General features: G+C 53.8%; 3 protein-coding genes across 5 annotated transcripts; 2 read left to right on the forward strand and 1 right to left on the reverse strand.

The window, feature by feature from the left end:
• Positions 1 to 5,278: 5,278 nt before the first annotated feature.
• On the reverse strand, positions 5,279 to 7,277 carry ERICH4 (glutamate rich 4). Its single transcript, XM_047079328.1, has 2 exons — positions 7,104 to 7,277; positions 5,279 to 5,989 (listed from the first exon to the last, which is right to left on the reverse strand). Exons 1-2 carry the CDS (start codon positions 7,275 to 7,277, stop codon positions 5,762 to 5,764), a joined length of 402 nt encoding a protein of 133 aa, XP_046935284.1. The 3' UTR covers positions 5,279 to 5,761.
• Positions 7,278 to 10,919: 3,642 nt separating this feature from the next.
• Positions 10,920 to 16,685, forward strand: DMAC2 (distal membrane arm assembly component 2). The gene is made up of 6 exons (XM_047077995.1): positions 10,920 to 11,112; positions 12,282 to 12,518; positions 14,158 to 14,238; positions 14,764 to 14,900; positions 14,995 to 15,157; positions 15,578 to 16,685. Exons 1-6 carry the CDS (start codon positions 10,922 to 10,924, stop codon positions 15,753 to 15,755), a joined length of 987 nt encoding a protein of 328 aa, XP_046933951.1. The 5' UTR covers positions 10,920 to 10,921; the 3' UTR covers positions 15,756 to 16,685.
• Positions 16,686 to 18,216: 1,531 nt separating this feature from the next.
• On the forward strand, positions 18,217 to 21,377 carry B3GNT8 (UDP-GlcNAc:betaGal beta-1,3-N-acetylglucosaminyltransferase 8). 3 transcript variants are annotated; one of them, XM_047077994.1, is made up of 2 exons: positions 18,217 to 18,487; positions 19,926 to 21,377. In XM_047077994.1, the coding sequence occupies exon 2, from the start codon at positions 19,958 to 19,960 to the stop codon at positions 21,149 to 21,151; it is 1,194 nt and encodes a 397-aa protein (XP_046933950.1). In that variant the 5' UTR covers positions 18,217 to 18,487; positions 19,926 to 19,957; the 3' UTR covers positions 21,152 to 21,377. The 3 variants fall into 3 exon arrangements, with proteins under 3 accessions (XP_046933950.1, XP_046933949.1, XP_046933948.1); XM_047077993.1 differs by lacking the exon at positions 18,217 to 18,487 and adding an exon at positions 18,940 to 19,570; XM_047077992.1 differs by lacking the exon at positions 18,217 to 18,487 and adding an exon at positions 18,940 to 19,563.
• Positions 21,378 to 21,682: the final 305 nt, after the last annotated feature.

The following is a 21,682-nucleotide window of genomic DNA, read 5'->3' on the forward strand; positions in this document are numbered from 1 at the left end:
TCTGCTCAACATACTCTGAGGCTACTTAGTGATTTTTCACTTCCCTCTTAGAAAATGGGAACTCAAGTACTTTCTTCCCCATCACCATGACACACACACTTTTCCCTTCCCCGTCTCTGCAATACTATCCTAAGACCAATGTTTAGCATAGACCTTATTATATCTATTTAATGCTGTTCGTATTTGAGTCAGACAGTTGTGATCACCCTGCTTCCCACCTTGGATTGTGAAATTGTAAATGTGTATTCTGGTGTGCTTGGGTGGCTTGGTCGGTTGAGCATCCGATTCTTGACTTCAGCTCTGGTCATGATCCTAAGAATGTGGGATCGAGTCCCAAGTCTGAGAGAGTCTCTCTCTCCCTTTGTCCCTCTCTCCCACTTACACTCTCTCTAAAATAAAATTTAAAAACAATTTTTTTTTAAATGTGTATCTCTAAAGTACCTTCAGGCTGGAAAACATTCCGCTGAGAGCTACAGAGACTGGGGCGGGGGTGGGGGTGTGTGTGGGGGGGAGACATTTAGAGACATACAAGTACACAGAGTAGAAAAAAGCAAAATGTTGGTGGGCCTTCCCATCTCCCCAGCTTACCTTGGGGTGCTGCCGCCCTCTAGTGGCTAGAGTACATATTGCAGCCCCTGGTGCCTCAACCTGTCTTTTTACAAGAGCCCATCTATCCATGGTCACTCCTTGGGCAACCAGCTACATAAATGGCAGGACGCAACGTAAAGTGAAAATGCAGGACTCCTTGTTCAAAACTCATTAGTAATCTCAGGATGCCAAAAGCATAGTTTTAGAGACAGTTCAGGCCCTTCTAAGTGTGTGATTGCACAGATTGCTAACCTGTGAAGCCAGCCCTGCCTCACAGGGCAAATGGCTGTGCTCATCCTCCATATGAATTCCACATCAACTCTAGCTATAAAAAAAGCCTACAGAAATGGTGAGAGCTGACTGTCTTATTCCCCCATGGGAGAATTTTCTTTCTTTTGAAATGTCACCTGGCATTTTGCTCTGGCCCAATCAATGACCAAACTGGAGATGATTCCAGCATCAAAAGAATCAATGAAACACATTGACTATATAAAAATCTGTAATTACCCTCAAAAAAGAGGCTGTACACAGCAATTTCTTACTCAACACATCTCCAAAGGCAAGGGAATTAAAAGCAAAAATGAACTATTGGGACCTCAAGAAAAAAAGCTTCTGCACTGCAAAGGAAACAATCAACGAAACTGAAAGGCAACTGATGGAATGGGAAAAGATATTTGCAAACGACATATCAGACAAAGGGCTAGTATCCAATATCTATAAAGAACTTACCAAACTCAACACCTGAAAAACAAATAATCCAGTGAAGAAATGGGCAGAAGACATGAATAGACACTTTTCCAAAGAAGACATCCAGATGGCCAACAGACACATGAAAAGATGATCAACATCACTCATCATCAGAGAAATACAAACCAAAGCCACACCGAGATACCACCTCACACTGGTCAGAGTGGCTAAAATAACAAATCAGGAAACAACAGATGCTGGCGAGGGTGTGGAGAAACGGGAAACCTCTTGCACTGTTGGTGGGAATGCAAACTGGTGCAGCTGTTTTGGAAAACAGTGTGGAGGTTCCTCAAAAAAATTAAAAATAGATCTACCCTATGACCCAGCAATAGCACTACTAGGAATTTACCCAAGGGACACAGGAGTGCTGATGCATAGAGGCACGTGTACCCCAATGTTTATAGCAGCGCTTTCAGCAATAGCCAAATTATGGGAAGAGCCTATATGTCCATCAACTGATGAATGGATAAAGAAGATGTGGTTTATATATACAATGGAATACTACTTGGCAATGAGAAAGAATGAAATCGTGCCATTTGCAGCAATGTGGATGAAACTGGAAGGTATTATGCTGAGTGAAAGAAGTCAGAGAAGGACAGATCTCATATGTTTTCATTCATATGTGGATCTTGAGACACTTAACAGAAGACCATGGGGGAAGGGAAAGGGAAAAAATAGATACAAACAGAGAGGGAGGTAGGCAAACCACAAGAGACTCTTAAATACAGAGAACAAACTGAGGGTGGGGGAGAAGGGAAAATGGGTGACGGGCATTGAGGAGGGCACTTGTTGGGATGAGCACTGGGTGTTGTATGTAAGCCAATTTGACAATAAATTATATTCGTTTAAAAAAAAAAAAGGCTGTAAAAACCATCCCCTAGCCGATCCCCACTGGAGGTGACAATAGGAGCTCCTCACTCTGAACCTGGGTCCTGTTCTTCCAGCAGATACCAGGGCCCAGGGGTGAGGGAAGCCCTTTTGCACAGAAGGTGCCTGTGTCTGAATCCAGGAGGGATGATAGAGTTAGTGACTGTCCTTGTGCACAATGGGCTCAAGCCAAGAACAGGATGGGGAATGCAGCGGCGGGGTCGTGGTGGGGGTGGGTGCTGGGGATGTGATAGCCGCAGGCATTAGGTGTCTCCTCAGGGCCCCACAGGATCTGAGGGATTAGGGAGCCAGTGCTGGGAAGACATATCTCCCCGTTTCTATTGGGGGGGGTGGTCTTCTTGCCTTGGAGGGGGACACTGCATTAGTTTGGCAGCTTGTGGCTGCCATAACAAATTACCACACACTTGGTAGCTTCAAACAAGAGGAAGTTTGTTCTGCAACAGTTCTGGGGGCCAGGAATCCAAAATCAAAGTATCAGCAGGACCACATTCCCCCCAGAGAGTCTAGGAGAGATTCCATTTCTTTCCTCTTCCAGCTTTTGGTGGTCTGAGTCATCTGACTCGCACAGCCTGGACAGAGCTTTCGAGAGACCCCAGACTGTCCTCAGCCTCTCTCTAGAGTATCTCATGGGGGAGAGGAACTCTGCTCCTTTGTATGCTCTTGGGGTGTCTTTCTCCTTCCCCGGGTGCTGGGGTCTGACTTTCATTGCTCTCCCCCCACCCCCACAGCAGATTTCCCCGCAGCCGCAGACCTGGCTAAGGTTGGCAAAGAAGGATCAGTTTGGGGATGGAGCCTGAACCCCTTAATCTCCCTGTACCTCCCCGCCTCCCAGTCTTGCAGGACTCCCCTGGACAAAAAGCAGCAGGTTTTTCTAAGGAGGAAATCCCCACGGACAGGGACTCAGCACGTCTTCCGCCAACATATCACTTCTCTGGGAACATCCTCACTCCCAACTAGAAAGTGGTTTGATGAAGAATTACAAAAACGTGAGCATGTGTTTGTCTTCGCCAAGAGTAATGATCTTATGAGCCCCAAACGTCTCCCCTGAAGAGATGTCTCTACTTAGGCGGGAGCCCTCCCCCTGCTGACATAGGCATCCTTTCTGCAAACGTAGACCTCAGGAATAGGGACCTTCTCTCCTCGGCCGCCATCCACAGATATCTGCCTCCTGCAGGTGGAGCTCTGAAACACCTAGAAACCCTCGCTGCCCATGTGCTCACACCCACATTCCATTTAACGGACATCTGAAATGGTGACATGTAGTAAAAAAACGGGAGATTTGATCGTGATTTTCAATTTTCTAGCCGTCATATTTAAAAATGTAGATAGGTGGGGCGCCTGCGTGGCTCAGTGGGTTGAGTGTCCGACTTCAGCTCAGGTCATGATCTCGCGGTTTGTGAGTTTGAGCCCCACGTCAGGCTCTGTGCTGACAGCTCAGAGCCTGGAGCCTTCTTCGGATTCTGTGTCTCCTTCTCTCTCTGCCCCTCCCTCCCCCTCAAAAATAAATAAACATTTTAAAAAATATGTAAAAATGTGAAGCGCCTTGGTGATTCAGTCGGTTGAGCGTCTGACTCTTGATTTCAGCTCAGGTCATGATCTCTCAGCTTGTGAGTTCGAGTCCCGCATTGGGCTCTGTGCTGACCGTGCACAGCCAGCTTGGGATTCTCATTCTCTCCCTCTCTCTCTCTCTGCCCTTCTCCCACTCACACTGTCTCTGTCTCTCTCAAAATAAATAAACTTGAAAAAATAAAAATGTAAAAAGGAGCACCTGGCTGGCTCATCAGTGGAGCATGTGACTCACGATCTCAGGGTTGGAGCTTCAAGCCCCACATTGGGTGTAGAGGCTACTGAAAAATAAAATCTTTAAAAAAAAAATAGGGGCACCTGGGTGGCTCAGTCGGTTGAGCATCCAACCAGGTCATGATCTTGCAGTCTGTGAGTTCGAGCCCCACGTCGGGCTCTGTGCTGACAGCTCAGAGCCTGGAGCCCGCTTAGGATTCTGTGTCTCCCTCTCTCCGACCCTCCCCCCCACCCTCTCTCAAAAATAAATAAAAACTAAAACAATATTTTAAAAAATAATAATAATAAAGGGGGTACCTGGGTAGCTCAGTCGGTTAAGTGTCGAACCTTGATTTCCACCCAGGTCATGATTTCACAGGCATGAGATGGAACCTGCAGCCAGTCTCCATGGTGGCTGTGGAGCCTGCATAAGATTCTTCCCCTCCTTCCGCCCCTCCCGTCCCCTCCCACATGCTCTAAATAAATCAATCAATAAATAAATGTAAAGCAGACAAGCACACGAAAAGATGCTCAAAATCAATCATTAGGGAAACACAAATCAAAACCGTAATGAGATACCACCTCCCATCCATTAGGATGAAAAGAAAAAGAAAATAAGCATTGGTGAGGATGGAAAGAAGTTGGAACCCTCGCACATGGCTGGTGGGGACGTCAAATGGTGCAGCTGCTGTGCAGAACAGTCTGCGTGTTCCTCAGAAAACTCGAACACGGAATTACGACAGGATCCAGCAATTCCATTTCTGGGTATATCCCCAAAAGAATCGACAGCAGGGACTTGAACAGATATTTGCACATCCTTGTCCACAGCAATGTTATTCACAGTTGCCAAAGGGTGGAAACAATCCAAGAGCCCATTGACAGAAATATGGATAAACAAAATGTGGCGTGTTTCTACAACGGAATATTATTCAGCCACAAAAAGGAAGGCGATTCTGACAGCGGCGTCTAGGCGAAGCGTCCGACTTCGGCTCAAGGTCATGATCTCACGGTTCATGAGTTCTAACCCCACATCGGGCTCTGTGCTGACAGCTCAGAACCTGGAGCCTGCTTTGGATTCTGTGTCTCCCTTTCTCTCTGCCCCTCCCCTGCTCGTGCTCTGACTCTCTCTCTGTCAAAAATAAATAAACATTAAAAAAATTTTTTTAAATAAAAAATAATTTGGCTAAAATGGAAACTCATTATATACATTTTACCACATTAAAAAAATTTTCAAATACACAGGAGAAACTAATTTTAGTAATATGTTTATCCCATTATGCAGAAAATAGCATCTCAACAAAATTTTTAGATTGTTGAAATGTCTTATATATTCTTTTGATCATAGGAAGCCTTCGAAATTCGATCTGTAGTTCCGTGTCCCACGCACTTCACTTCAGACCAGCCATGTTTCACGTGCTCAACAGCCACTTGTGGGGGTGGGGGGGCGCCATACTGGGCAGCCTTGCCCACCTGCCAGCATCTCCATCCTGTTTGCAAAGACCCACGTCTCCCCTGCAACCCACCTGCAAATACACCTACAGTTTCTCTGCAAACCTCCCACCTCGCCTGCAAACACACCCCGGGGGTCCCAGGCCAGCCCCTCAATCTCCGTGCAGACATCTTCAGAGAATGTATTTGCTTAAGGAACAGGTGTTGATTCCAAATCTGCGTCGGCAGGTTGAGTTGACCTGCAAATCCCCCCTCCTTTGCATAAATTTGCATCTCCTTCGTGTGTCAATCAGAAGCACCTGGCAGGGCCTCAGATCGTCATCTCAAAGTCCGGGAGTTGGTGGCCTGGGGCTGAGAAGGAGACCCCCAAGTGTCCCTCCTCCTGCTTCCCCTCGGGCTCTTCCTCGTCCTCCTCTTCCTCCACGAGGCTCTCCTCCTCTTCCAGGAAGGTGACCAGGTCCTCCCGCAGAGCCCCCATCTCCAGCCCCAGGCTGCACAGCTGGCCCAGCAGCTGGACGTCCACTTGGCGGAGGCGCCCCTGCCAGTGGGAAGGGGAAGTCATGGGCACCCCGCCCCGGAGGGCAGGGGGGTCAGCGTGCCCCCCCCCCCAACCTGCTGGAGTCCTGGAGAAGATTCTTTGCTTGACCAAAGTTCAGCCAAGCTCCTAAACCCTCTCTGGGCCTATCTGTGCGTTTCCTCGTAAATCCAGTTTTACCAAGAATCTCCGGACTGATCACTCCCGCTATCTGATCTGGTTCCTCGCGCCCCATCCCTTGCCCAGCTCACGTCTCATCTCCCTGGCCTGTCTCCAGCAAGAATCCAGTTAGTCGATAGCTGGAGCCAGATGCCCCGCTTCCCCCTGATGCTTTCACTTAGATTTTCCATCCACTGACCCCCACTGGCTCCTTCGCTAGAAATTCCCACTTGCCCCTACTGTGTTCAGAGCTGAGCCCTTCTCTCTCCCCCACTGAAGTGGTCCCCACACCTATCACTTTACCGTCTTTAATACAAGTCACAAGTAAGCTTTTCTTTAACAATCCAGGCCTGCAGCACCTGGGCGGGGTCCTCCCTGTGTCCCGGATCCTGACTGCCCAGCCTGCTTCTCCCAGGGTCTCTGGATCTCTGCCTCTGTCTCCCCCTGTCTTTGTCTCTATTTCATTGTCCTTCACTGTCTCTCTGTGTGTCTCTGAATCTTTGTGCCTCCCTTATTGTGTGTCTTTCTTTTGTTACCTGAATTTGTTCTCTGTCCCCCCTTGTCTGTCTCTATGTCTTTCCATATCCCTTTCTGTCTCTATTTCTCTGCCCCCTGCCTTTGCCTGTCTCCATCTCTCTGTCTCAGATTTAATTTGAGTCTCTGTCTCTGTTGCTCTCAATCTCTGCTTTCTATCTCTGTCTCTCTTTTTCTGAGTCTCTCCGTCTCAGTCTCTACTCCTGACTCTCACTCTTTGGGTCTTTCTTTGTCTCTGTCTCTCTCTCTCTCTCTGCTTGTTTCTCTATTCTTGTCTCTTAATTCCTTTTTTTTTCTTGTCTATTAATTTCTGCCCTTCAATCTCTGGCCCCTTTGCAATTTTATTCATTCCCATTCACCCAGGAGTTCTCAGTCCCCACCCCCGCCTGCCCCCATCTCTTGCCCTTCCAAACCCCTCACTCACCAGCTCCTCCAAGATCCACAGCAGACTCTCCCTGGCACCTGCAGTGTCTACTCCTGGGAACGAGAGGGTCTGGCCAGCTCTCCTCACTGGCGGGGGGGCCCTCAGGGCGCGGGGAAGTGGGCCCAGTCCTGGGGGCACCAGTCCCGCCTGCCTCAGTTGCCTCCACAGTTCCATAGTCTCTGAGTAGTGGCAGCCAGGAGCAGAAAGTGACAAGGTCCAGATTGACCCAGTCCCCTGAGGAGCTGGTAGGGGAAGTGGGGGGGGGGGAGGGAGCAAAGAGCGGGGGATGGGGGAGCAGGTGCCTGGGACAGAATTCCAAAGTCCACTCTCTGGTAAGAATTGGCAGCCTCACGGGGGTTTTCTTCCTTCTAAAGTCTAACCTCAGCTCTGCTCACAAGGGCCCAGCCACACCCCCTCTGGCGGACGCCAAAACCCCCACCCTTCTTGAGCCCTTCTCAGGCCAAACCCCTCGTGGGTGCTGTGGTCTGTGGATGCCTGGCCTCATCTGCCCCATCCCCTCCTGTGTCCCTCCCACTGCTCCTCCTCAGCCTCCACACTTCCTCTGCATTCTCTGGCTTGGACCTTGTCTTCCCCACTTGGGCCACCCCAGGGCCTTCCAGTTAGTGTGCCTGAGGAGCCAGGGGTGGCTTCCAGGCCACGATGCCTCAGCTGCGGTGCCACAGGGTCCAGGCTGCTGGCCCACAGCTGAGCAGTGGGCGCTGCTGACCCCTGACTTGCCCACAGAGTCCATCGCTATCAGCGTGGGCCCTGCCATGGAAAAGACTGGGGTGTGGGCCTCCCTCTGCTAGAGTCCCTCTCTCAGGCCTAGGGTTTGAACTCCACCTGCACACCCATGGCTCCCAGGTCTCAGACCCCAGTCTGACCTCCATACTGAGCTCCAGACGCCTACTCAGCATCTCCACCTTGACGTCTCAGGCGTCTCAAGGTGAATATGGTCAACACAGCTCTCAACTGGGACCTACCCCGTTGTGTTAGTTTCCTGCTGCCCCTGTAACAAAGTACCACTTTGTGGCTTAAACCAACGCACAGTTAGTGTAGTTCTGCCGACCAGAAGTCTAAAATGGGTCCACAAGGCTCGGCTCCTTCTGGAGGCTCTAGGGGAGAATCCATTTCCAAGGCTTTCCCAGCTTCCAGAAGCCACCACATTCCTTGGCTTCTTTGAATCACTCTTGCATCCACCGTCACATCTCCTACTGACTGACCCCCTGCCTTCTGGCTAACAGGACCCTTGTCATTGCATTGGGCCCATCTTGATCATCCAGAATAATCGCCCTGTCTCAAGATTCTTAACTTAATCATGCCTTCCTTTTACCGTATAAAATAACAGATTCACAAGTTTCAGGGATCAGGCATGAATTTTGGAGGTTGTGCGTGTGGAGTGGGGGGCTCTCTTCAGCCCGCCGCACTTGCCCTTTCAAATCTATCACTTTCCCAGTCTCCCTGTCTCCATAATTGGCCTTCCCATCCTTTTAGTTTCCTGAGCTATTGTCTCAACCTTCAAAACAGACTCATAATCTGAGCACTTCTCACCATTTTCCATTGCCCCATCCCTGCTCCTGTCTCCATTCACCTCTTGCTTGGACTACTACAGTAGCCTCTTAGCTGGCCCCCACTTCCACCCTTACTGCCTAAGGTCTGTTCTCTACCCGGCAGAAATGATCTTTTAAAAAAATGTAAATCAGGGGCACCTGTGTGGCTCAATCAGCGAAGCAGCTGACTTTGGCTCAGGTCATGATCTCGCGGTGCGAGAGTTCGAGCCCCGCATTGGGATCTCTGCTGACAGCCTGGAGCCTGCTTGGGACTCTGTCTCTCCCTCCCTCTTTCTGCCCCTCTCCTGGGCTCTCTCTCACTCTCTCTCTCAAAATAAATAAACAATTTTTTTAAATGTAAACCAGGAATTTCTTGGGCCTTATGCTGAGCCATGGTGCTGCTGGAGAGCAAGCACTTCCTGATGAAGCTGACCAGATTCTTCTAGAAGTGCTGTTTGTCATGCAGCGTGCTGATCACCCTAAAGAAGTATGATGGTCAGACTAAACCCATTCCAAGGAAAGTTCTGCGGAGGGCTGCGAGCCCTCAGACAGCAAGTGTCTGTTAAGAGCTACTGATGGCAAAGGTTAGCACTGTGGTGAGCTCCCGAAGAAGTGAACAAGTTTCAGATGGCTTACTCAAACCTACCGAGAGCTATCATGGATGGGCGGAAGGAGGACAAAAAAACAAGAGTAAGAAGAATGAAGCAGCACAGTGAAGGGCACCAGAGTTCCAACTAACCACCAAATTACTACACTTCCATTTACTACACTTCCACTTCCGTTACTACACTTGTCGTTTTTTACATTTGGCCACAAAGCCAGGTTCCTGGTTCCCCTATAACAACTTTTCATGTGAGATTAGGGTCATTTTGGACTGCAGCACGTACAGGGTAGCTGTAAGGAGCCAAGTTTATTTTATCTTATTTTTAATTTTTTTAATGTTTATTTTTAATTTTTTTTAATATTTATTTTTGAGAGAGACAGAGTGCGATTGGGGGTGGGGAAGGGGCAGAGAGAGAGAGAGAGAGAGAGAGAGACAGAATCCGAAGCAGGCTCCAGGCCCAGAGCTGTCAGCACAGTCTGAAGCGGGGCTCACACCCACGAACTGTGAGATCATGACCTGAGCATAAGTCTGACGCTTAAACGACTGAGCCACCCAGGCACCCTGTGAAGCCAAGTTTAGTTTAGAATTGGCTAGTTGGTCTGTGTTGCATGGTTGCATATCCCGGAATTATAATGTCTCTGTAGCTATGGGTGCAAAAAAAAAAATGGATCATTAAACCTGTTATTTATTCGCAAAAAAAAAAAAAAAAAAGTAAATCATATAATGACATGCCCCTGAGAATGGAATAGGGCACAGTCCACTTCCTACCCGCCTCTCTGACCTAGTCTCCTACTTCTCTCTGATAGCTGGTTCCCACCCCTGGGCCTTTGCACTGGCTGTTACAGCTGCTTGGAACACCTTTCCCCTAGATCTTTGAATGGCTGTTTCCTTCTTATCCTTCATCTCCACTTAAATACCACGTCTTCAGAGAGGACTTTTTACTCATGTCCTGACTCCCTAGTCACTGCCTATTATATTGCCTGTTGTTATTTGCCTCTTATCAAACGAGTTACCTAAAATTATCTTGCTTATTCTTTTGTTTCTTGTCAATCCTTTCTCAGCCATGGAATGTTGACTCCCTGAGATAAGGGCTTGGTCTTTCACCATAGTAACCCCAGTACCCAAAACAGTGTGGGCCACGTGCTAGATACTCAGTAAACACCTAAATAATTCTATCCACAAGACTTCATACTCAATCTTCACACTGAGAGATGGAGTTGAACTCCAAACTGAAATTGTAGACACATCACAATACTTGTCTTGAGACCTCATCTCTCTTATCCTGAAGTCTAACCGCACCACCCACTAGACCTTTTCCTTCCCTGATCCTGGTGTAAAGAATGACTCAGTTTCCTAGTCAGTGTGAAAACTGGAGGAAGAGAGCAGCTCACGGGGACTGTGAGTACAGTCGAAGGAAGGGTACTCTATCAGTCTACCAGGAAGGACTAACCGCTATCTCCTAGGAAAAGCCTGCAGAGTCTGATTGTAAGGACCATGGAAATGGCAGTGGGAGGAATCCCTAAACCGGAGTAAAAAGTGCGTGTGCCTTTAAGAGGAGAGGCGGAAAAACAGAGGGGGCGTCACCCTAGGAAAAGTAGTCTCAGGCTCAATCAAGCGGGTGGACTAAGAAAAACCGGCCCCTTCCGGTTACGTAGCCTAGCAAGATGGCGGCGCCCAAGGCGGTAAGTGACCGGATCTCCATGAGCCCCCAGATTGAAGCCTGCTCTGCTGTCTCAGCCTTCAGGGTTTCTGTCAACACCCAGGAAGCAAGGAGCAAGAGACAGCAGAAGGCCTCTCCCACTAAGGCTCGCGATGGGATCGCAGACACGCACCCTCTGGGGGTCGGGAAGGATCGGTGTGAGTCGCAGATAGCCGAGGCGCTTTAGGGAGGAAGGGGGGCGGGGACTTGGCTGGAGGAACCAATGGGGAAGCAGGGAGTGTGTTCCGAAAATGGCGCATGCAGCCAATCAGAGGGAGGGATCGATTGAGCGCTCTATGAGTCGGGCTGGCGAGTTCCTGGGAGTGGGACCTGCAAAGGAAGGGGGTTAGGGAGGGATTGGAGAAGCCAGGGTTTGAGGGCCTACGGTAAGAGACAAAAGGATACAGTGGAGGAGAGCTCATGGGACAGTTCGGAATTTTTATGGAAAAGCAAAGGGATGATGGGAATTGAGGACAGGAAACAAAGGGTCAAATTTAGCAGTTCTGAGGGAGGGACCTAGGGGAAATTAAGGGAAGAACTTGCGATATTCCTGGAGGGAATTTAGGAAGACCTGAGTAAAATCAAGGAATGGATTTAGGGAAAAATAAAGTGAGAGGTTGGAAACCTGGGAATTTTGAGGAAAAATAAGGATTTGGGCAAATTGTTGAGAAAATTTGGTTGAAACAGAAGGAGAAATTGGAGCAGGCTAAGAGAAGACTGGAGGAAGATTGAAGAGGAGGTAGATGAGGGGTGGTTTGGAGAAACCAAGAAAAATTAAGATTATATTTTGGGGAGGGGCGCCTGACTGGCTCAGTCAGTAGAGCGTGGGACTTTTGATCTTGGGGGTTGTGAGTTTGATCCCTGCATTGGGCTTAGAGATTACTTACAAATAAAATCTTTAAAATATATATTTTTTTTTATCTTGGGGGTTGTGAGTTCGATCCCTGCATTGGGCGTAGAGATTACTTACAAATAAAATCTTTAAAATATATATATTTTGGGGAGATAGAAGTGGATTATTTAGGAAGACTCCAAGGAAAATGGGGTATTATTAAGGGGATATTTTGTGGGAAATTAAGAGCTCAGATAATACACAAACATAAGGGTTTGGGGAAAGATCGGTGGAGAATTGGGATGACCAAGAATGGCCAAATCAAAGAGAGAATTTAGGATTGAATTTGGGGGAAACATGGGGAAATCTGGGGGGGGGTGTTCCAAAAGCAGAATTTGGAAGTTCTGAAAGGAGAAATTTGTGAGCCAGGAAGCAGTGTTGGGGTGACAATTCATGGACCAAGAACAGGGGTATCTGGCTCTGACTCTCACAGGACACTCCAGGCTCAGCGTCTCCTTTCCCATCCTCCCCAGTCCCTGCACCTGGTGGCCCCAGTATGGAATGGGGGTACCAGGGGTATCAGTGGCCTGAGCAGGGTGGTAGCCCCCGAGGGCAATCAGAAGAAGGGGAGGTCGCTGCTCCAGTTCCTGGCTGACCGCTTCTATGACGTGGAGGCTCTCAGGGACCACCTGCTCCGAAAGCGGGTGTCGAAGGTGCACCAGAAAAATCGGTGAGAACCCTTGGCCAAAAAGACCCTGCTGCTGGGCCTTACCAGGGAGAACTCAGATCCTGCCCTTGTGACTCCCGGACAGCCGTGTGGCTTCCATACCAGCCCTGCCCAGTTGTATCTTCATCTCCAGCCACACCCTTCCCAAGGGTTCGAGCTCATATGGGTGACCTGCTGCCCACCATCTCTTGGAGGCACCTCAAGACATGGATGGCACCTCAGACTTAACATGGGGAACAGCAAGCCCTTGACTTGCCCCTAAGAAAGTCTGTTCACCCCCAAGCCTTCCCCATCCCAGGAAACAGCAGCACTGTTCCCAGTGTTTCAGGCCACATTCCAAGGAGTCCTCCCTGATCCTTCTTCTCTTGTTTTCCACCTCTAGCCCACCAATAAAATACTAGATCATCGCAAATTTGACCCGTTGTTACTGGTCCTATTTTAGTCTGGTCTCAGCCCCTTCATTTTATGGTTAGGGTTAGTGCATTAATCTCCTAAACTGATCCCCCTTTGCCTCTTCCAGTCTATGGTCTATAAATCATCCAAAGGACTCTTAAGAAACTAAAATAGAGGGACGCCTGGGTGGCTCAGTCCGTTAAGCATCAGACTCTTGGTTTCAGCTCAGATCATGATCTCACAGTTCTGTAAGTTTGAGCCCTACATCGGGCTCTGCACAGACAGTGTGGAGCCTGCTTGGGATTCTCTCTCTCTCTCGCTCTCGCTCTCTCTCTCGCTCTCTCTCCCTCTTTCTCAAAATAAACTTTAAAAAAAAAAAAAAAGGAAAACACTCTTTTGCTTAAAAACCTCAAATGGTTTCCCCTTGCAACTAGAATGAAAGCCAGACTCCAAGGCCTAAAATCTGAGCCTTGAGACCCCTACCCCTACTCCCCTTATGCCCACCAGCATGGTGTCCACGTGGCTATTTTTTTCTGCCATCCTAATTTGAGCCTCTGAGCCTTTACACTAGCTGTTGTCCCGGCCTGGCAGGCTTTTGCCTTGACCTTCGACTTTGTTCCCACCACTCAAATCTCTGTTCAGGCGTCACCTCCTGCATGAAGTATTTCTTTTTTTTTTTTTTTTTTTTTTTTTAACATTTTTTATTTATTTTGGGGACAGAGAGAGACAGAGCATGAACGGGGGAGAGGCAGAGAGAGAGGGAGACACAGAATCGGAAACAGGCTCCAGGCTCCGAGCCATCAGCCCAGAGCCCGACGCGGGGCTCGAACTCACGGACCGCGAGATCGTGACCCGGCCGATGTCGGACGCTTAACCGACTGCGCCACCCAGGCGCCCCAAGTATTTCTTAATAAAGTAGCGTTCTGCTTCTCCACCCCTGACCCAAGGCACTCCTAGTCAGTCCCTCTGTGTTGTTTTCATGTGGAACAGAGTCTCTCTGCAATTCGCCCTTAATTTCCTGGTTATCTGTTTCCTTCTGTATATTAGCTTCACAAGGGCAGGGGCCACTATCTGTTGGTGCCCAGCACTGAATAGATACCAGTAAATCCTTGCAGCCTGTGTCATCAGTCTGTCTGTCTGCATGTCCCAGACCTGCTGCTGCAGACTCTGGGCAGCACCGGGGCATGGTGGGGGAGGGGTGCGGGGGGACCTCCTGGGGCCGCACCCTCAGCTACTGTTCTCTCCACAGACCCTTCAACCACATCAACCAGCGATACGGTCCCTACGTCGCGGGTGCCTATTTCATCCTGAAGCAGGGAGGCGCGGTCAGGTATGATGGCACAAGTGTCCGAAGTGGGCTGGGGGGAGGCCGTGGAGCACGGACCCCGAGGCTCTCCTGACTCCCCATGAGCTCCGGGCTCCAGCCCCTACTGGCTCTAGGGCTTGGGGCTGGTTCCTGAACTTGTTCCGCTCTGTCACCTGTAAAACGGGACAGCAGTTGTACCCAGCCTATGAGGTTTGCTGCAAAGATTCAAAGCCATTTTGCTACCAAAGCACTTGGAACAGGCCTGGCACAGCACACGTGCTCAGTAAATATCCATGTTTCTTTTCTTTCCTTGGCCCCTTCCTTTCTCCTCCTTCCCTTCCTCCTCCTGGTTTTTCTCCCCTTTTTTCTTCTTCTTTGAAAAAGGTCATTTATGCATCTACCCCTCATTTTGTTCCCATGAAAACTTTCAGGGCCTGATGTAGAGCGAGTGCACCAGATCCCGTGGGACCATGTCGCCCAGGGCTGGGGAGCATCCTCTGGAGGCCTGGGGGGGGGGGTGTCCTGCTGACACCCCCCCTCCCCTTCCAGGTTTCAGGGCAGGGAGTGGATCCGGCCAAATCAGCGTGGCCACTTCTCTCTGGACTTCTTGAAGTTGCAGGCGGTGCCCGTAGAGGCCGTCGATGCCAGCGGCTGTGCCATCAACTACCAAGGCCTGGACAGCCTCTGTGAGTGCGGTGGAGACGGGCAGGGCCTTGCGTTTTCCCTTTGGTGGTGGGTTCCAGAAAGGCCCTCAGTGCCGTCCCTCCCGCCCCCTTGCAGTGGCCCTGAAGGAGCTCCAGTCCCTGTGGCTGCAGCGCTGCCCCCACGTGGATGACTGGTGTCTCAGCCGCCTCCACCCGCTGGCCAGCTCGCTGCAGGAGCTCTCGCTGGCCGGCTGTCCCCGAGTCTCTGAACGGGGCCTCGCCTGCCTCCACCACCTCTGGTGAGACCGCAGCTCAAGCCAGGGTGGGGGCTCCCACCCGACAGGTGCGGGAAAGCGGGGAGGGGGCCCGTCAGGCAGTCCCCGTGTCCCTGCCGCCACGACTAATCCGGAGCACGTGTGGGGTCGGCACAGATGAGCAGTCGCGGTGAATCTGTGGCAGAGGGAAAGGATGCCTGGTTTTTCTTCCTTTTGGTTTCAACGAAGACCCCGTGACATTTGCACTGTTGTAAACAGTAGGAGCTAGAGTGTGCGTCCGGGATTAACATGGTGGGTGTCGTGTACTTGAGCCGCTCTAACGTTTTCTGGACCCTGGAGGACTTTACTGTTAAGGAGCTGGGGGCTGAAGTGGGGGCTGGCACACCCCCTCCCCCACACAGAGGCCATCCTGACGCGGGCCTCCCCCTTGGTGCCTCCTCTCAGGAATCTCCGCAGACTGGACATCTCGGACCTCCCTGCCGTGTCCAGTCCGGGCCTCACTCGGATCCTGGTGGAAGAGATGCTTCCTAGTTGCGAGGTCCTGGGGGCCGACTGGGCCCAGGACCTCAAGCTGGGGCCAGAGGAGCAGCCTCGGGACACAGCCGGCCCCACCCCTGCCTAGCCCTCGGCCAGCCACCGTCAGGCCGGATCTCAGCGGGACCCGGCGGAGTGTCCCACGGTTCCCCATACTTCTGACTTCCGTCGGGTTCACTCGGTGTGGGGGTTGGGCTCTGGCTGGCTGCATCCTGGGGGGAAAGGTCACAGCTCCTGTCTCCTGTCAGGAGGCTCTGTCCACAGGCTTCTCTCCTGGGTTCCAACCAACAGTCGCCTCCTCCTGCCTCTTCAGGCCTGGGGGAGGGTTACCAGCCCCAGGAGCTGTGCTCCCCCCACGGTTTCCCCACACCTGCCCACTAGCACGTAAGAGACTCTGCTCTTGTGTCCAGAGACTCTCCAAGTATCTTTATTGGAGTGTGCCGCTGCTTCCTGCCCGGACCTGGCTGACACCGGGGCGCTGCTGGCACGCTAGGGGATGGGTCTTCGGGGTGTGACACCGCTCAGCTCACCGCAGGCTACGGCATCCCTGGCCTGCACTCACGAGATGCCGGGAGCGCCCCAGGTCCCACAGTGTTGCCGCTTACCCACGTATTGGCTCCAAATTCAGCGTTCTCGTTTGCTCCGTGAAAACTGACCTGGGCCTTTGCTAAGTGGCACGAAGAGGTTTGTCAGTAGAGGGCGCCCTAGAGGTTCCAGGAGGAGAGGCTTTTGCTTCCTGGTTCCCGAGGACGGCGGTGTGCTCACTCTGGTCTGGCTCCCTGCCCTGAGTGCTCAGTGGTCAGCAGCTTCCACCCCCCACCCCCCACCCCCCACCCCTCTGCCGGCAGCTTCAGAGCTGTGCCTCCACTGAGGCACCTCCCTGCAAATGACTCTCCACGGCACCCCACCTGGGGGACCTCCGGTAAATGCCGAGGCACCTTACCAGCGAGTCCCTGTTATTTCAATTTGCCATTCAAGTCAATAATTCTTTACATTAAACTTCACCTGCTCAATTTACTGTGTGGTGTTTCTCTCCTGACTGGATCCGCGCTCATACAGCACTGGCATCTGGAGTGTTCCAGGAGACAGACTCACAAAAGCTGGGATTTGGGGTTGGTCCTGTCCTGCCTTTGGAGCTCAGGGCTGAGCTCTCTGGTGGTGGGAAGCGGGATGGAGAATCCCACGGCTGCGGTGGCACCACAGTCAAGCTTTCGCCTGGGGCTGTGATGAGGTGCCAGCTGAAGCACGTGTCCCGGGAGCCCCCGGGGCTGCTGCACCTGACCCATGTGACGGTAGTGACAATTCTAAACATAGGTGCTGGATACATTCTTTGGCATGCCCTTCAGTGCTCACAGACAATGACAGGCTCAAGTCTGTTTGCTTAGCTCAGGCCAGGGTCTGAGAACTGGGGAGCTTCTGTGACTACCCCCCCTCAAAGTTCTCCCAGCAGGTGGCCAGAACTGAAAACACAATCTAGAAGTCTGTGGGTTGTCGAGTTATGACGGTTGGATTCCCAGCCTTGACAAGTTTCTTATGTGCAAGCGTGGGTGCTGACTGGTACGCGAGGGACCCAAAATCTGGAATGGGGTCGTCTGGTTGGAATCAGAGGAGCAAGACGATCTCACGCTCCCAAGTCACTAGAGCTTCCCTTCCCAGTGTCCGAGGAGCCCAGCAGCCTTCCCGTGCTTAACAACCCTATGCTCACCTCACCCAAGCAGAGGCCTTGAAAGCAGGCATCTACGCCCCCACAGACTCCTCACAAGCACCCCTGCTATCACCGGACCCACAAATACCGAGGGTCAAATCTCTGCCCTCCAGAGTACAGACGTCCGCCGGGACCCAGGGCGTGCAGCTTTCTACACTAGAAGAATTGCAATATTTGCAAACATATAGTCAGAAACCGCGGGACACCGGGGTCTAAGGGTGTTAGACCAGTGACGGTGGATATCACACAGATGGGCCAAGTTCACGGGTCCGTGGGCACTTACTGGAAGTGATGAGTTAGCTAGTACAGCTGGGTGGTTCTAAGGGCTCTCTCCGGTCGGCTGACTGGAACTTGGACTCCAGTGTGGCCTGCAGTTAGGAGAGAAGCCAGAGAGGCCCTGACGTAATCTGGAGGGGGGGACCCAGCGCTGAGGGAGGTTAGTGTTGGACCGGGCTGCTCATGGTTGACCTGCAACCTCCCCCCAGCACTGTGTTCCACAGGAAGGCAGCTCTTCACTCTCCACGATGGACTTTCGATGGACTTTCCCTGTTCCAGTTCCATAACAACCAACGCTGTACTCTGAGATTTCCAATCACCCCCCAGGAGGAGCAGCGTCAGCCCTGGTGGCAGGACCTCTCACCCCTGGGAGAAGCTAGATTCTTCTCCCAGCCCCGCGTGGGGGTGGGGGTGGGGGAGGCCTGCTGGGGAGACCCTTCCAGGGCGCTCAGGGCCCTGCCCCTGGCTGTCTTCTCCCACTCTGGCTTTCGTTGCATCAACACTCGGCACTTCCTCTGTGCGCTTGGCCTCCAGCGGCTCCCCCGGGCTCCATTACTCAGACTTAGGGGGAGGCGATCAGCTCCGGACAGATCCGCTGCTGCTGACAGGGTGCCGAGGAGGAGACATCAGAGGGTCCTCCCAATCCAGGGTGGAGTGAAGGGGGTCAGGCCGGGCTCAGAGGGGCCCTCGGTGCCACCCAAGGTTCCAGGAGGTCTGGGCTAAGGAGACCTCGTCTGCCCGCCTCCCCAGACAGCTGCAGCAGCCCCAACAGCAGAGGCCCCCGGAGGGCAGGGACGTAAACACAGGCAGACACCCTCTCCTGTCCCGGGGGGCCGGATGTGAGTGTTCCTGGAGTCACGGTGCAGCTGTGGGTGGGGCTGGAGTGGGGAATGGGGGAGGGATGGATCCCGCCCCCGTGAGGCAGACCCGAGGCACCAAAGGGGTGGAGGAGGTACCGGGGCAGCTGAGCACCAGGGCCCCGGGTGCCCTCACCCCACCCTCCACTGGCCTCTAGCTTGGCTCCCCCTTCACCCACCCCTTCCCTTTCCATCAGGTCCCCTCCTGCTCCTCCTTAGCTCCCTTCTCCACCTCTCCCCAGGCTCTGGCTGTCCGCAGGCGCCCTCTTCTTGGTCCCACCCCAGGGTCCTCCATCTGCCTCTGCTCTCTCCCTTCCCGCCAGGGGCACCTGGCTACCCTGTACCTCACTCCCGGTCTCCACGTCCCTCCCCTGCCTCTCCCCTTGCAGTCCTCTGCTCTTTGCCTCCCCCTCCATCTCTCCTTTCTCTTCCCCCGCCTGCCCCTGAGGTCTCCCCCATCCCTCCTCCTCCACCAACCCGGCCCATTCCCCTTCCCCACCCCGACTCCTCCGGTGGCCACAACACACCCCATCTCTGGCACGGGCGGCCCATCCCCTCAGCACGGCCCGCCGCCTCTGCGGCCGGGCGCCAGCCGCCCGCCTCCCCTCCCAGCTCTGCCACTTTGGGACTCTTGCCTGTCCCTGGGCCATCTCGGCACTACCCAGCTCAAGCTCAGGCCTGGCCCTCAGCCTCACCCCCTACCCCCAGACTCTCCCAGGCCCCTGGCTCTCCCTGCCTGGCCTCGCCAGGTCCCCCATCTGTGTCTTTGGCCACCCTGAACCTTCCCGCTGTCTCACCAGAAAACCAGCCCCAACACGCCAGAGCCCCATCCCTCAGGTCGGCCTCCTGCCCTCCCTTCCCCTCCCCTCCTCTCCTCCCTCGGCCCCGCCCCGGCCCCTCCCGGCCCCTGGGGCCCTGAGGCCTCCCTCCCCGCCTCTCCGGACTGGCTGGGCTGGGCTCAGACGGCTGCACCGCAGGTTGGCGAGAGCTGAAGGGAGGGAGCGAGGGAGGGCCTGAGCTGAGGCCCGGACCGGCGCAGGCGGGAGCTGGACCCAGAGGTAAAAGGTCGCTGGCTCCCCTTCCCCGGGGTGGGGAATGTTAGGGTGAGGGAGGCTGGCTTTCCAGGAGGTGGAAGGGCTGACCCCGTGATTCTGGCGCCTGATGAGTGGACCAAGGGGGGCTGGAAAGGCCAAGTCCCCAATCCCCCAGTGCGGTGGGGGGGGGGGGGGTGCTGCCTGCAGAACAGGTCAGTGGAAGGGGCTGGGCTCAGGGGAAAGAGCAGGGTGTCAGAACGAATGGGAACTGGATTCCAAGGTCAGAAATAGGGAAGAGGTGGGCGGGTTCAGGGTCTGGGGCTGAGGGGAGCGGGCACAGGGGCTGGCAGGGACTGACCCCCGACGCAACCGTGGCTCCTCTGCAGCTCCCGCGGCCGCCCCTTCCCTGGGCTGGGTCATGCGCTGCCCCAAGTGCCTTCTCTGCCTGTCAGCGCTGCTCACGCTCCTGGGCCTCAAGGTGTACATCGAGTGGACATCTGAGTCTTGGCTAAGCAAGGCCTACCGGGGACCCCAGGGCACCCCACTGGGCCCCACACCAGCCACCCCCGAGCCCACCCTGCCGGCTAACCTCTCTGCCCGTCTGGGCCAGACCAGCCCGCTGCTCTCTGCATACTGGAACCAGCAGCAGTGGCGGCTGGGGTCCCTGCCCAGTGGGGACAGCGCTGAGGCAGGGGGCTGCCGGGCTTGGGGGGCTGCCGCTGCTGCAGAGATCCCAGACTTCGCCTCCTACCCCAAGGACCTCCGCCGCTTCTTGCTGTCGGCGGCCTGCCGGAATTTCCCCCAGTGGCTGCCTAGAAGTGGTGGCGGCCAAGTGGCCGACTGCTCAGGTACGGACGTCCCCTACCTTCTGTTGGCCATCAAGTCGGAACCAGGGCGTTTTGCAGAGCGACAGGCCGTGAGGGAGACCTGGGGCAGTCCGGTTCCTGGGGTCCGGCTGCTCTTCCTGCTCGGGTCACCAGAGGGTGAGAGGGGGCCTGACCTAAGCTCCCTGGTGGCCTGGGAGAGTCGCCGCTACAGTGACCTGCTACTCTGGGACTTCCTCGACGTCCCCTTCAATCGGACGCTCAAAGACTTGCTGCTGCTGGCCTGGCTGGACCGACACTGCCCGGGCGTGAGCTTCGTCCTGCAGGCTCAGGATGACGCCTTCGTGCACACACGGGCCCTTCTGGACCACCTGCGGGCCCTGCCCCCTAGATGGGCCCGAAGCCTCTACCTGGGTGAGGTCTTTACCCAGGCCAGACCCCTGCGGAAGCCCAGAGGACCCTTCTACGTGCCTAGATCCTTCTTTAAAGGTGAATACCCGGCCTATGCCAGTGGCGGCGGCTATGTCATTGCTGGGCGCCTGGCACCCTGGCTGCTGCGGGCAGCGGCCCGTGTGGCCCCCTTCCCCTTCGACGATGTCTACACTGGCCTGTGCTTCCGGGCCCTGGGCCTGGCACCAAGGGACCACAAAGGCTTCCTCACAGCCTGGCCAGCAGACCGCACTGCTGAAGCCTGTGCTCTCCGGGACCTGCTGCTGGTGCGGCCCCTCAGCCCCCAGGGTAGCATTCGGCTCTGGAAACAGCTGCAGGAGCCTCGGCTCCAGTGCTGAGCCTGGCGGAGCTGAGGAGAGGAGGGCAGCACAGACCTGGCTGCACCTCGGTGCCTGTCTCTCACTCAGCCTCTCCTCCTGGGCCTCAGCGTGAAGGAGGAATTCTAGAACCGTGACTGCCTGAGCCCCTCCTAGGTCCTCCCGGGCCAGGGGACGGGGCAGCCGGAGGGAACAGACTGTTTGTGTCTACTTTTTGTGTCTGAAAAACACGCACTCCCCACTCTGAGGCCTGGAGTGGTCTTTGCGCCTGTGGGGCCCCAGAGTAGTTGACAGAGCAGAGCCCAGCTGCACCCCGGCATTCACACTGGACCCCTCCCCACCCGTACCGGGCAGGGCCAGCTCTGCCAGCCTCATGGTCACTTTGCTGAACAGCAGTCTTGTCCCATCTAGGGGAGAACAAGAGACCATCTCTGGAGGACCCCACCCCCACCCTGTCTGCGGATACGGACCCTCCGCTTGCTAAAGTTTCCGGGGGAAGTAGATATCTCAACAGCCTGGCCTTCTTTATCTAGAATGGAGAAACAAGGTCCC

This window comes from Lynx rufus, unplaced genomic scaffold, assembly GCF_022079265.1.
Source record: "Lynx rufus isolate CCGP_SWC_20201006 ecotype Redwood Valley unplaced genomic scaffold, mLynRuf1.p SCAF_16, whole genome shotgun sequence".
Lineage (NCBI taxonomy): Eukaryota > Metazoa > Chordata > Mammalia > Carnivora > Felidae > Lynx > Lynx rufus.